Source organism: Eptesicus fuscus, chromosome 1 (assembly GCF_027574615.1).
Source record: "Eptesicus fuscus isolate TK198812 chromosome 1, DD_ASM_mEF_20220401, whole genome shotgun sequence".
In the NCBI taxonomy this organism is placed as follows: Eukaryota; Metazoa; Chordata; class Mammalia; order Chiroptera; family Vespertilionidae; genus Eptesicus; species Eptesicus fuscus.
Genome location: NC_072473.1, coordinates 125,313,253 through 125,326,965, shown reverse-complemented (window position 1 = coordinate 125,326,965; position 13,713 = coordinate 125,313,253). Strand labels below are relative to the sequence as shown.

At 44.9% G+C, this 13,713-nt stretch overlaps 1 protein-coding gene across 3 annotated transcripts in view; it reads left to right on the top strand.

Annotated features, from left to right (window-relative positions):
* Window positions 1-11,407, top strand: part of GAB3 (GRB2 associated binding protein 3) — an 80,334-nt gene extending 68,927 nt beyond the window's left edge. For 2 of the 3 annotated variants that reach the window (XM_054713518.1, XM_054713534.1), the window contains exons 7-10: window positions 916-997; window positions 1,941-2,043; window positions 8,352-8,468; window positions 11,291-11,407. In XM_054713518.1, the coding sequence (XP_054569493.1) occupies window positions 916-997; window positions 1,941-2,043; window positions 8,352-8,468; window positions 11,291-11,407 (419 nt within the window). The remainder of the gene's footprint in view (window positions 1-915; window positions 998-1,940; window positions 2,044-8,351; window positions 8,469-11,290) is intronic. The other variant, XM_054713527.1, reaches the window with a different exon arrangement.
* Window positions 11,408-13,713: the final 2,306 nt, after the last annotated feature.

The window sequence follows — 13,713 nt, the reverse complement described above, 5'->3', positions numbered from 1 at the left end:
TGGGATGCGAAGATGAGAAAGCAAGGAGGGTTTTTCAGTCTGAGAGGAAAGAAGATATAGAAAAAACATCTGGAAGAAGAAGAAGAATTATGAAGTCTGTACTAAATAGGAGAACAGACCCTGTCTTACGAGGTTCAGAGGAAATAACCATTCATTCTGGTCAGAAACTATTTAGCAGGGACCTGTAACTTGGAGGTAGATAGTATCCTTTTGTCCGGTTAATTTTCTCCAGCAATGCTGTCCAACAGAACTTTGTGTGGCTAGTGCAACTGAGAAACTGAATTTTAAATTTTATTTAATTTTTAAAAAATATATTTCTATGGATTTCAGAGAGGAAGGGAAAGGGAGAGATAGAAACATCAACGATGAGAGAGAAACATGGCTCAGCTGCCTCCTGCACACCCCACTGGGGATTGAGCCCGCAACCCGGGCACGTGCCCTGACTGGGAATCAAACCGTGACCTCCTGGCTCATAGCTCGGCGCTCAACCACTGAGCCACACCAGCCGGGCAGCAGGCTAATTTTTAAGTTGATAATTCTGTATGGCCCACGAATGATGTTATGAATATCCAAAGGGCCCTTGGCAGAGAAAAAGGTTCCCCACCCCTGACTTAGAACCACGCCTGACATAGTATAATGAGTCCTTACTAAGTGTGTATTGACTAAGTGTCTGGCCTCATTGTCACCTCCAGCTGGTCATGTGACCATTTGCTCAGTAGTTGTCCTCTCTCTGCTTCCAGTGAGGCAGGAAAGAGTAGGACAGTGAAATCCACACTCGTCATCGGTGCTTGCTTATTCGTCCATTTGCATTTGATGTGCTAGCGAAGTGCAATGTCAGAGTTTTATAGTCTTTAGAGTCTGGCCTTGAACTCCTGAGAACTTACCCTCCCGGATATTGTGTGTGTTATCTTGTAGCACGGCCACCTCCGCTAGACCTGAGAAACCTCTCTACCATCCGGGAACATGCCTGTCTAACCAGGACCCACACTGTGCCTTGGTAAGTCTCTGATTGCTCCAAGGGGCCTCATTCAGCACAGACACTCCCAGTCTTGGTGTTAGGCCTCTTCCGTGAAATGTGGTTGAAGCACACTTGATGTAGCTTAAGCAAAAGAAGGGACGGGGTTCATGATCACAAGCCGGAAGTGATTGTAGGTCACAAAGGAAGGAATATAACAGCTTCTCAAGATACTGGAATCAGGAACAGAATGCTGTCGGGAACCCAAGGAATCTCTCTCCATCTCTCACGTTTACTTCTCTCTTCACATTTGCCTGTTCCTCTTTCTTTGAAGAACTCTTCTTTGTTGCACAATCCTCATGGCCACAAATAGCTGTACTGTAGATCCGGACCTTATTTGCATGCTACAAGTCCGGTATCAGCAAAGATAGGCTCTTTTCTTTTGAAATATATTTTTATTGATTTCAGAGAGGAAAGGAGAGGGAAAGAGAGAGAAACATCAATGATGAGATTCATTGATTGGTTGCCTCCTGCACGCCCCACACTGGGGATCAAGCCCGCAACCTGGGCATGTGCCCTGACCAGGAATCGAACCGTGACCTCCTGGTACATAGCTCAACGCTCAACCACTGAGACACACTGACCGGGCTCCTGGTTATTTTGAATGGAAACAAGAGAGCCCCAAAGGAGGAGTGGGTTTTTTCCTAAATGATCTGCTGCCTTGGTCTGTTTCTAGAAAGCTCATGAGCTGTGTCACGAGGAGGGCCTGGAAAAAAAGTCGCCTTTGAGAATTGGGAGTCCTTTGCCCCAGAGTAGGACAGAAGCTGCCGGGCAGTCTCTACTGCTTTAAGAATTGCTTTGGCCGGAAGGAAGTTGTATCTGGAAGGGGAGGGCTGAAACCCCACAGGGGCCATGTCAGTTCCTGGCTGCCTTTCAGAGCAGCTGTAAGACATTGCTTTGACCTCATCTATATTTTTGTTCTTAGCAATCGGACCAGCTTTCTCTCTCCAGGAAGAAACGGTATTAATTCTGCAAGATTTTTTGCCAATTCTGTTTCCAGAGAAGAGGAAGAAAGCTACATCCAGATGGTAATCCTATATTTTTCATACTCTTCTTATTCTTCACTCCAACCTCCATTCTAAGAGTTCATTAGGAAGGAAACATATACTTCAGAAAGCCCCATGCAATCTTAATACAGCCACTTGGTTGTAATAGGCTGCAGTGTTTTCTAGACTGCGAACAAATCATTTGAAGGTGGCATTGTTCCCTGCGATATTTAGTTCCTTGTACCATTTCGAGGCCACCGTATTTCAAGAGTACCCAGGGTTTAGGCATGTGTCATGGGAAAATGGAAATGTCAGTCATTCTTTTCACCAGGGTTGTGATATCCTATTGGCTCCCAATAGCTGTGTAGTTCCCTGGATATCCAGATCTAAGCTGTGAAAACTCACACGTTGGATGGTTCCCTCCACCAGACCACAGGTGGCGCTGCCCTGACTGCCCCTGAACCTTCCAAAGGTCACTTAAGAGTCCCATTGAGTGGGGTTGCCCTGGGCTTTGCATATGTCTTACTCTTCGGAGACTCCTGTTATAGGGGTCTGAGTGGATAGAGACCTGACATATCTTTTTAAAAATATATATATTTTATTGATTTTTTATAGAGAGGAAGGGAGAGGGATAGAGAGATAGAAACATCGATGAGAGAGAAACATCGATCAGCTGCCTCCTGCACACCCCCTACTGGGGATGTGCCCGCAACCAAGGTACATGCCCTTGACCGGAATCGAACCTGGGACCCTTCAGTCCGCAGGCCGACGCTCTATCCACTGAGCCAAACTGGTTTTGGCCTGACATGTCTTTTTAACAATATATATATTTTTTATTTATTTGAGAGAAAAAGAGAGAGAGAGAGAAAGAAAGAAATGTCAACGATGAGAGAGAATCATTGATCGGCTGCCTCCTTCACACCCCCCACTGGGGATCAAGCCTGCAACCCAGGCATGTTGCCCTGACCAGGAATTGAACCATGACCTTCTGTTCATAGGTCGATGCTCAACCACTGGGCCACGCCGGCTGGGCTAGAGACCTGACATTTCTGTCCTTTGATGAACCATTTACAGTTCTAGTCCTAACCTCTCCCTCCTGCCCTCTCCTATCCCTTCTATTCTCTTTAGCTTGGATTCTCTTTGAGAGTATGGGTTTTGAAGAGGAGAAGGGGCTTTTAGTACCTCTGACAATTATCAGACCCTTTACCTGGAACTGTGCCCATTCCACAATTTAAAAAAGATTAACCGAAGGACTTAATATGCATATATGCGCAGCTCATACACACAGACAATAAATAGTGTGGGGAAGGCCTGGGGTGGGGTGGGGCCTAGGTGGTGGGGGAAAAGGTGGGGGAAATAGGGGAACACCTGTAATACTGTCGACAATCAATAAATTTTAAAAATAAAATAAAGTAAAATGTAGGAACTCTAGAAATAATTCTCCAGAGAGAATCTCTGTTTGAACTATGAAATTTTGAAAAGGGATCTTGGACAATGTTCAAGGCAATGTGACTTTATATACTTTATACACACACACACACACACACACACACACACACACACACACACACACACATTGATCTCTGAGAGCAAGGGAGAGGGAGAGATAAAATCATCAATGATAAGAGAGGATCATTGATTGCCTGCCTCCTGCATGCCCTCTACTGGGGATGGAGCCCGCAACCCACTTATGTGCCCTGACCAGAAATCAAACTGGGAATCGAACCGTGACCTCCTGATTCATAGTTCGATGCTCAACCACTGAGCCATGCCAGCCAGGCGCCCTATATACTTTTGAGAAAACACTTCTGCCCTCCTATACATCAGGATAATAGGCAATTCAGAATCTGGAAACAGTGATCTCCAGTGAAGCAGTAATTAAAGGCTTTATTTTGCCTTTCTGTTTGATAAAAATGGCGCTGTAAGTGCACTTAACCATATGCAGATGGAAAGTGACTCATATACAAATGTGCTGTGATCTTCCCAATGTTTTTCACACTTAGTAATGGCCCTTGGGAAACTTGTAGAAGAAAACACTCTTATAAAGAAAGGATGCTGGACCAGCTGTGCTCTGTCTCCAGAGAACAGAAAAGGGAAGTGAATCTATAACAAAATAGAAGCAAGTGCATAGGCATTCCAGACACTAGCAGTTCATTTCTGATCGCTGAGTTTGTGAGAAAGACCAGTGAGCCCCTGGTAACCTCTATTCTACTTTCTGTCTTTGTAAATTTGCCTATTCTAGGTATCCTAATAAGAGAGGAATATGCTAATTATCGGTTAGGCCTTGAGGTGTAACGACTGACCATGTAACGAATGGCTGTGTAAGGACCAGATCATGGATCTGCAGGAGGGTGGGGCAGTGAACTACAAGTGGGCGGCAGAGAGCTACAGGATGGGGCAGGGCAGCAAGCTATGAGGGGGGCAGGGGAAGCTACAGGAGGGCAGGGCAGCAGGCGGAGAGCTACAGGAGGGCGGCAGCAACCTACTGGTGCACAGATTCGTGCACAGGGCTACTAGTCTCTTATAAGTGGAATCATAACAATATTGTCCTTTTGTATCTGCCTTCTTTCATTTAGCATAGTATTTTCAAGACTCATTCCTAGTGCAGCGTGTATCAGAATTTCAGTTTTTAAGGCTAATAATCCATTGTATGCACACACCACTTATTGTCTACCTATTCATCTGTTGGTAGACAATTGGGTTGTTTCTACCTGTTGGCTATTATGAATAATGGTGCTGTGAACATTGGTGTACAAGCATCTGTTTGGATCTCGGCTTTCGATTCTTTCAGATATATACCTAGAGGTGGAATTGCCGAGTTCCATGGTAATGTATGCATAATTTTTGAGGAACCACCAAACTGTTTTCCAGTGGCCAAACCATTTTATATTCCCAACAGCTATGCAAATAGGTTCCAATTTCTCTACATCCTCACCAACACTTGGTATTCCCATTTTTTGTCTGTTGGTTTTGTATAATGGCCATCCTAATGTGTGTGAAGTATCTCATTGTGGTTTTCATTTGCATTTCTCTAATAACTACTGATGATAAGCACATTTTCATGTGCTTATATCTTCTTTGGAGAAATGTCTAATTGAGCTCACTGGTCTTCATTTTTTGTTGTTGTTAATCTTCACCCAAGGATATGTTTATTGATTTTGAGAGAGGAGGGAAGAGAGAGGGAGAAAGAGGAGGAGAAGAGGAGAGAGGAACATAGCATCAGCTGGTTGCCTCATATGGGACCGAACCCACAACCTAGGTGTGTGCCCTGACTGGGGATCGAACCCACGACCTTTTGGTGTATGGGAAGACACTCCAACTAACTGAGCCACACTAGCCAAGGCTCCTTTGCCCATTTTTGAACTGGGTTGTTTGTTTTTGAGCTGTACAAGGTTTTTTAAAAATATATTATGAATATTAACCTCTTATCAGATATTTTGCAAATATTTTCCCCCATTCTGTGGGCTATCTTTTCACTCTCTTTTTTTAAAAAAAATATTTTATTGATTTTTTACAGAGAGGAAGGGAGAGGGATAGAGAGAGAAATATCGATGAGAGAGAAACATCGATCAGCTGCCTCCTGCACACCCCCCACTGGGGATGTGCCCACAACCACAGGTACATGCCCTTGACTTGAATCGAACCTGGGACCCTTCAGTCCGCAGGCCAACGCTCTATCCACTGAGCCAAACCGGTTAGGGCTCACTCTCTTGATAGTGTCCTTATATGCACAAAAATTTTTAATCTTGAAGTCAAATTTATTTTTTTCTCTCATTGCCTGTGGTTTCTATGTTATAGCCAATAAATCATTGCCAAATCCAGTGCCATGACGTTTTCCTTTATGTTTTCTTCTTTTATAGTTCTAGCTCTTATGTTGAGGTCTTTGATCCATTTTGAGTTAATTTGTGTGTGTGTATGTGTGAAGCAATACTTCATCATCCATCCAACCAAAGTGACAATTAAAAGATTTTTAAAGGCAAAAATACAGAAAGCTACATAGTTGTAAAAAAGTTTTTTTTTAATAGAAAAGACTAATTTTTCTTAAGTATTCAGAGAAACCTGATAATGACGAAACATAGAATCCTTTTCTAGGCAGATTACATTAAAGGTAAAGTACAACCTTTGTTTCACTTTTTAAAAAAAAAAATATTTTATTGATTTTTTACAGAGAGGAAGGGAGAGGGATAGAGAGTTAGAAACATCGATGAGAGAGATACATCGACCAGCTGCCTCCTGCACATCCTCCACTGGGGACGTGCCCGCAACCAATGTACATGGCCTTGACCGGAATCGAACCTGGGACCTTTCAGTCCGCAGACCGACGCTCTAGCCACTGAGCCAAACCGGTTTCGGCCTTTGTTTCACTTTTAATAAGAAATTGAGTTAATTTTTGTATATTATCGAATGTTAGGGTGCAACTTTCATCCTTTTGCATGTGGATATCCAGTTTTCCCAGCATTATTTGTTTGAAAGACTGCCCTTTCCCCGCTGGTCTTGGCACCATCCTTGAAAATGAATTAACCATATGTGTGAAGGTTATTCTACACTCTTTATTCTATTCCATTCATCTATATGTCTGTCCTTATCCCAGTATGACAGTTTTGATTACTACAGCTTTATAGCAAGTTTTTAAATTGGGAAATGTCCTTCAATCCATGAATATAGGGTGTCTTTCCATTTATTTATGTGTGCTCAACTTTCTCTCCGCAATGTTTTGTAGTTTTCAGAGTGTAAGTCTGTCCCGTTGGCTAAATTTATTCCTAAATATTTTATTCTTTTTCATGCTATTGTAAATGAAGTGCTTTTCTTAATTTCCTTTTTCAGATTGCTCATTGTTAGTGTATAGAAATGCATTCAAATTTAGGGTGAATCCTTGCTGAGTTTATTATTATTTTGAGTGGAATCTTGAGAGTTTTCTATATATAAGACTATGTTATCCACAAACAGGTTACTTTGCTTCTTCTTTCCCAGTTCGGATGCCTTTCATTTCTTTTTCTGGCCTACTTGCTTTCCAATACTTGGTTGGATAGAAATTTTTCTGCAGGTGCACGAATGCTCATGGCACCATTTCTTATAACTGGAAGCAACTCAAATGTCATTGGTAGTGAAACAGTTAAGTCATGCAATGGAATCATCTATTCCAATGAAAATGAACAAAATAGGGCTACTGCATCGACATGGGTGAATGCGAAGTATGTAATATGAAGCCAAAATGGAAGCCACCAAAAATACATACCATATGGTTCTATTGATAGAAGTTCAAAACAGGCAAAACTACCAGTAAATAGTATGTGACTTAAGGACAGTACTTAAACACTCATAAAACCATATTTAAAAAGAAAAGGAGTGGGAAGTAACAAATTCAAGATAGTGCTAAACCTCTTGCAGGGAGAGAAGGAGGTGTAAGGGGGAATAGGCATGTCATGGCTAATGGTAGTATTCCATTTGTGAAGCTGGTGGTAAGTCCATGGGTGAGTGTTACATCCATGTTATCATTGTATCGTATAAAGTATCTTTAAGTACAATTGGGGTGATTTACTAGAGCTTTAGTAAGTGTAGTTGATCTTTTCAGGATTTAATCTCTAAGGTATTGTGGGCCCATCAGATCCATAAAACAAATTCTTCTTGGGGGAGGATTCTGGCTGTTTTCTTTTTTAAAATTTATTTTTTTATTGATTTCAGAGAGGAAGGGGAGGGAGAGAGAGATAGAAACATCAATGATGAGAGAGAATCATTGATCGGCTGCCTCCTGCACGCCCCCTACTGGGAATCGAGCCTACAACCTGGGCTATGCCCTGACTGGGAATCGAACCAGGACCTCCTGGTTCATTGGTTGATGCTCAAACCACTTAGCCACACTGGCTGGGCCTGGCCAACTGTTGTTTTTTGTTTGTTTGTTTGTTTGTTTGTTTTTATTGATTTTTTACAGAGAGGAAGGGAGAGGGAGAGTTAGAAACATCAATGAGAGAGAAACAAGGATCAGCTACCTCCAGCACACCTCTTACTGGGGATGTGCCCGCAACCAAGGTTCATGCCCTTGACCGGAATCGAACCTGGGACCCTTTCAGTCCGCAGGCCAACGCTCTATCCACTGAGCCAAACCGGTTAGGGCTGGCCAACTGTTTTCATGGTGAATAAAGGGATAGCTTCACGTGAAGACTGGATTGGCTATTTTTTTTATTTCAAATGCCTCCTTTCACTCTAACATGCAGGATGAGCCGCACAGGGCTCATCAGACTAGTCTGTTATGATCTGACGGCAGCTGTTCAAGTGAAGACACGACTCACCCTCCTTCCCTTGGGCAGCCTGGCCAGACATTGTTAACCTGAGTCTGTGATGTTGGTTCCTAGGAGGAACACCGAACAGGCAACTCCCTGAGCGGTGGTTCTGTGATGTGGACAAAGAAATTCAGCCTGGATTACTTAGCCCTGGACTTCAATTCAGCGTCACCAGCTCCTGTACAGCAGGTAGGAAGGACTTTATGTCTGAGAATTCCCAGATTTCATTTCTGTTCAGATTTTTCTGATGATTCAACCATGCATGTTCTCTTTGAAAAGCCTTAAGCATACAGACATGTACAGTGAAGAATATTAAAACCAACCCTGATTCTGCCTCCCAGAAATCCTGCTATATTCCCTCTAGGTTATGTTCTTTGGATGTATAGGCAGACCTGTGTGTGTGTGTGTGTGTGTGTGTGTGTGTGTGTATCATTGATGTTTCTACCCCTCTCTCCCTCTCCCTCCCTCCCTGAAATTAATTAATTTTCAGGGAGGGAGGGAGAGGGAGAGAGGGGTAGAAACATCAATGATGAAAGAGAATCATTGATCGGCTGCCTCCTGCATGCCCCCTACTGGGGATTGAGCCTGCAACCTGGGCATGTGCCTTTGATTTGAACCTGGGATCCTTCAGTCTGCAGGCCGACCGACGCTCTATCTACTGAGCCAAACCGGCTAGGGCTAGGCAGACCTGGTTTTATTGCACTTCACTTTATTGCGCTCCACAGATGTGTTTTAGACAAGGCCTTTCACCAGCAGAACGATTACAACCCGCTTTATGGCGACACTTTCTTGCAGTGTTTTGGAATTGAACCTGCAATATCTTCAAGGTCGGCCTGTATACATACACGTTTGTAGTATTTGTACCCATTTAAAACTTGGACCATAAAGCTTATGGAAAAAATTCTCTGGCAGAGATGAGGGTGAGGTAGAGGGTACTTCAGGCATCGGAAAGGCCTGCTTAGAACAGGAGTCATGGTCTAGTGTGGCTAGGCTGGGGATTGGTGACAGGAGGTCTCAGTTGGAATCGGAATCCCTCAGTAAAGGGCCTCAAAGGCCAGGTTGGACAGTTTCAACTCTTTTGGGTAGTGTTCTAGTGTGTAATGTGGGGATCAGAAAGAATAACACCTGTGTGGATGCCTGTGGTGAGGATTAAATGAATAAGTAGATGTAAGCAACACTAGCCATTAACTAGTGTTGCCCATGAACTAGTGTTGCCCATGTAACTAGTGTAAGCCTTGGAATGAATGAATGGTAAGCAGTGGACAACAGCTGAATATTTTCAATCAAGGGGTGGTCATAATTTAAACTGTGCCTAACAGTGTATTGTTTGATGAGAAAAGCAACCTGCCAAACAGGATATATGGTATGTTTTTGCACGCGTGTGTGTGTGTGTGTGTGTGTGTGTGTGTGTGTGTAGGTATGTAGAAAAAAAAAGTCTTCCAGAACTCCCATTTCTCCTTTACCTCAAATTTCATTCCAAAAACCTTGAACTGATATTCCAGAAAAGCTGGTCAGAAAGGTGAGACCAATAAGTAAAAAAGATGCATTAGTCCGTTTTGGTAGGCTATTCAGTCAAGACAAACATCCCCCAAATCTCAGCGTCTTGCAACCGAAAAAGCTTTTTCGGTTGTTGCTACTGGGACAATCCACAACTGGTATTCTGGGTCATCTTCAATCCGGGGCCCAGGCAGAAGGACCAACTCTAGCCCTACCAGACCTGAGGCCCTGAACCTAACTGTCCCCTATACCTGGGCTCCTGAGCATTAAAGAGAAAAAAGCAACATGATATAGAAAAATGTTAGTTACCTGCAAGCAAGTGGTTAGAATAAGATGGAACTTGGAGACGTTGTAGAAAATAGGTCTACCTTTCATCTAGCGCCAATATTCCACCTCAGAGTCTGAATCAACCAAAGTATCGATCACCTGTTGGACTGTGATAAGCCTAGACCTACTTCGCTTTCCTGTTGAAGTGCTTGGTTCATCAGCCGCTCGTGTCATTGTGAATTTTCAGAATTTTTTCACGTCAAACCACACAAAGTCAATTCAAACACATGGGGGCAGACATTTGCAATGGCTAACCATGAGGTTTGACCACGATTGGTTGGTTATTTTTAGTTTGTGACGCATTTTTTTCACGTACTAGGCAAAGTACCGAAAATTAGGTACAGCGGTATAGCGGCAGATTCGGAAATTACCGAAAAATCGGTACAGCGGTCTGGTAGGGCTAGCTGAGGCAAGCTGACCTCCCAGCAGGGGAAAAGGAGAGACTGCAGAATCACAGGATGCCTCCTTTCCCTGGCAGGGGTGGGGAACCTTTATTCTGCCAAGGGCCATTTGGATATTTATAACACCATTCTCGGGCCATACAAAATGATCACCTTGAAAATGAGCCTGCTATATTTGTTCAAACATTTCATTAACTCACCCCTAATGCCTTGGCAGGGCCAGACCAAAGGATTTCTTGGGCCTTATACGGCCCGCGGGCCGGACCTTCCCCACCCCTGCTCTGCAGGATCGGCACGTGTCACTTGCACTCACATTATATTAGTCAAAGCAAGTCAGATGGCTAGAGCCAAGTTGAAGGGAGCAGAGGTGAAGAGCTATTCATACGCAGACACAAAATATAATAACGCTTCTGCAGAGAATGACTCAGAAAGAAGGGGCAGCAAATACTTAACACTGGAATATTCCGTGGAAGGACTGACCTTTTCCCGAATTTTTAAAAATATATATATATTTTATTGATTTTCCCACAGAGAGGAAGGGAGAGGGACAGAGAGATAGAAACATCGATGAGAGAGAAACATCAACCAGCTGCCTCTTGCACACCCCCGCCCCCCCCGGGGATGTGCCCGCAACCAAGGCACATGCCCCCGACTGGAATCGAACCCGGGACCCCTCAGTCCGCAGGCCGACGCTCTATCCACTGAGCCAAACCAGCCAGGGCCTTTTCCCGAAGTTTTTATTGAATGTAACGAAAACCTTTTTGTTCCCCTCTCCCCCCCCTTCAGAAACTTCTCCTTTCAGAAGAGCAGAGAGTAGACTATGTCCAGGTGGACGAGCAGAAGACGCAAGCTCTCCAGAACACAAAGCAGGAGTGGACCGACGAGAGGCAATCGAAAGTGTAAGCGCTGGGGGCTTGGACCTGTGTGACCCTGGGAAGCGTGGGGCTGGCTTTGCGGGTTTTCCCCACAATCACACCGATGTTCAACACAGGTCGCGATGCAGAGAGAATGTGTAACGTCCGTGGGCTTGGCAAGAACCCGTGGGAGAGAAGGATCTGTTTGTGTACATTTGACGGGGAGAAGAAGGAAGCAGCGTCCTCCCGGAGGGGGCTGGGATGGAGCCCAGCCCCTCTACACGCCACCACCTGTCACAGAAGTTTCCTCCTCTGGCCACACCGGCCCATGCCCAGAGCCTCAGGGATGCTAAGAGCTGGCTCTACAGTCACAAGAGGCGGAGATGGAGGATTGTACGGCCGTGGACTGGGATGGAGAAAACTTCAGTCATTCAAACAGGGTAGGAGCAATCAAAACAAAACTCGAGAGACTATTTTCCCAGAGTGTGGTGACAAATCCCTCCACTGGAGGATTTGGAGTGCAGATCGAAGCCAGTATCCCTAACTGACAGGAAGATACCCTTTGACTTCAGTACCTGAAATGGACCTTTCTCTCCCATGCTTCCCCTGAAATGATACATTTCCCCAGCAGAGAAGCCCCTGGAGACCATCGTGTCCTAGCTCCCGAGGACACAGCTGAAGAGATCAAGCCAGCAATGGTGGGAGAATCTGCACTCCTCCCTCCATAGACTCCAGCAGATAGAGCATTGTTAATCCCCCAAAGAAAGACAATTGAAGTGACGAGGCAATGATTCCTGGGCTCTGCGGTGGCCATATCAGATGACAACAGTGGCTCTGAGGTGTCATGGTTTAAGCAGCTACCTGTGGCCCGGTATTCCGTTGCTGTTGACCTGTTTCCGCACGTTTTCACGTGTATCATCGCCTCTCCCCCTAAAAGACCCCGGAAGCTCCGGTTGGTAGAAATTGTTGCTCCCACTTGAAGAAAAGCAAACGAGGACCAGAGGAGGGCGCACTTTGCCCACGATCACTCATGGAGCCGAGACACAGAGTCGGGTTTAAATAGAGTTGGCCAGGCTGCCCATTGCAGGTTCATGCTACCATCTCACACTGACTCCGAGGATTTAAAAACAAACAAACCATATATGGATTTCAGAGAGGAAAGGAGAGGGGAGAGAGAGAGATACAGAAACATCCATGATGAGAGAGAATCATTGATCGGTTGCCTCCTGCACACTCCACACTAGGGATCGAGCCTGCAACCTGGGCATGTGCCCTTGATTGGAATGGAACCTGGGACCCTTCAGTCTGTAGGCCAACGCTCTATCCACTGAGCCAAACCCACGAGGGCGACTCTGCGGATTTTGATGAAATTGATCAGTTTGGTGCACAGGACCTGAGATGAGTCATCATCTCCTCTTTCTTTCATAGGCTTTTGAGCAGGTGCTTTTATACTTGAAAGGTATGTGTGTCCAGCCAGGGTTTCGGATGCGGAACTCTCACATAAGCAGTAATTACCATGAGAAATACCTCCTGACGACCAGTGCAAAATCCATTCTTGGACTGCACGGTCCCCTTGCGATGTGTTTCCCGTAAGCTGGCTAATGCTGGTGGAAGAATTTTTTGCCAGCTTGGGAAGGCACAACTTGTCCCTGACTATCTTATGCTTTTCAGTGATAGAGTTATGATTAGGAAAAAAACACAAACAAACAAAAAAAACAATGAGCTGCATCCTCACGTTTCCTGGCTAGTTTTTCCCTCTGCTTTATGGGGTACTGAGGTTCAGGGCACTCGGACGAAAGTCACACTCGCACATGGGGCTGTACTTAATGCCCCTTCCTCATCCCTCCGAGCACCTGTGGCCAGAAGACAGATCGGAACAACTGGGAATGAAGCCGTTTCTGCAACATTTTCACCGACACTGTGTCCTCTGTATGAGGCTGGATCAAATAGGCAGGCAGGTCTATGACAGTCAGGGTTACGCAGGGCAGCTGTAGGCTTTGCTGCGTGGTTTCGGGGTTTCAGAATGCCCTGCCGGTAAGTAAATGCCAAAGTCTTGTTTGTTTAGATCATAAAAGAAGTCATTTTGATGTTAAAAGCAGCAGGACCTGGAAACATCATTTTCTTCCTGGAGCAAGGTGGGGGGAAGTGCCGAGGTTTTTAAATTTTTTTTATTGATTTCAGAGAGGGAGAGAGAGATAGAAACATCAATGATGAGAAAGAATCATTGATCAGCTGCCTACTGCACACCCCACACTGGGGATCGAGCCTGCAACCTGGGCATGTGCCCTGACTGGGAATGGAACCATGGCCTCCTGGTTCACAGGTCAACACTCAACCACTGAGCCACGCCACCTG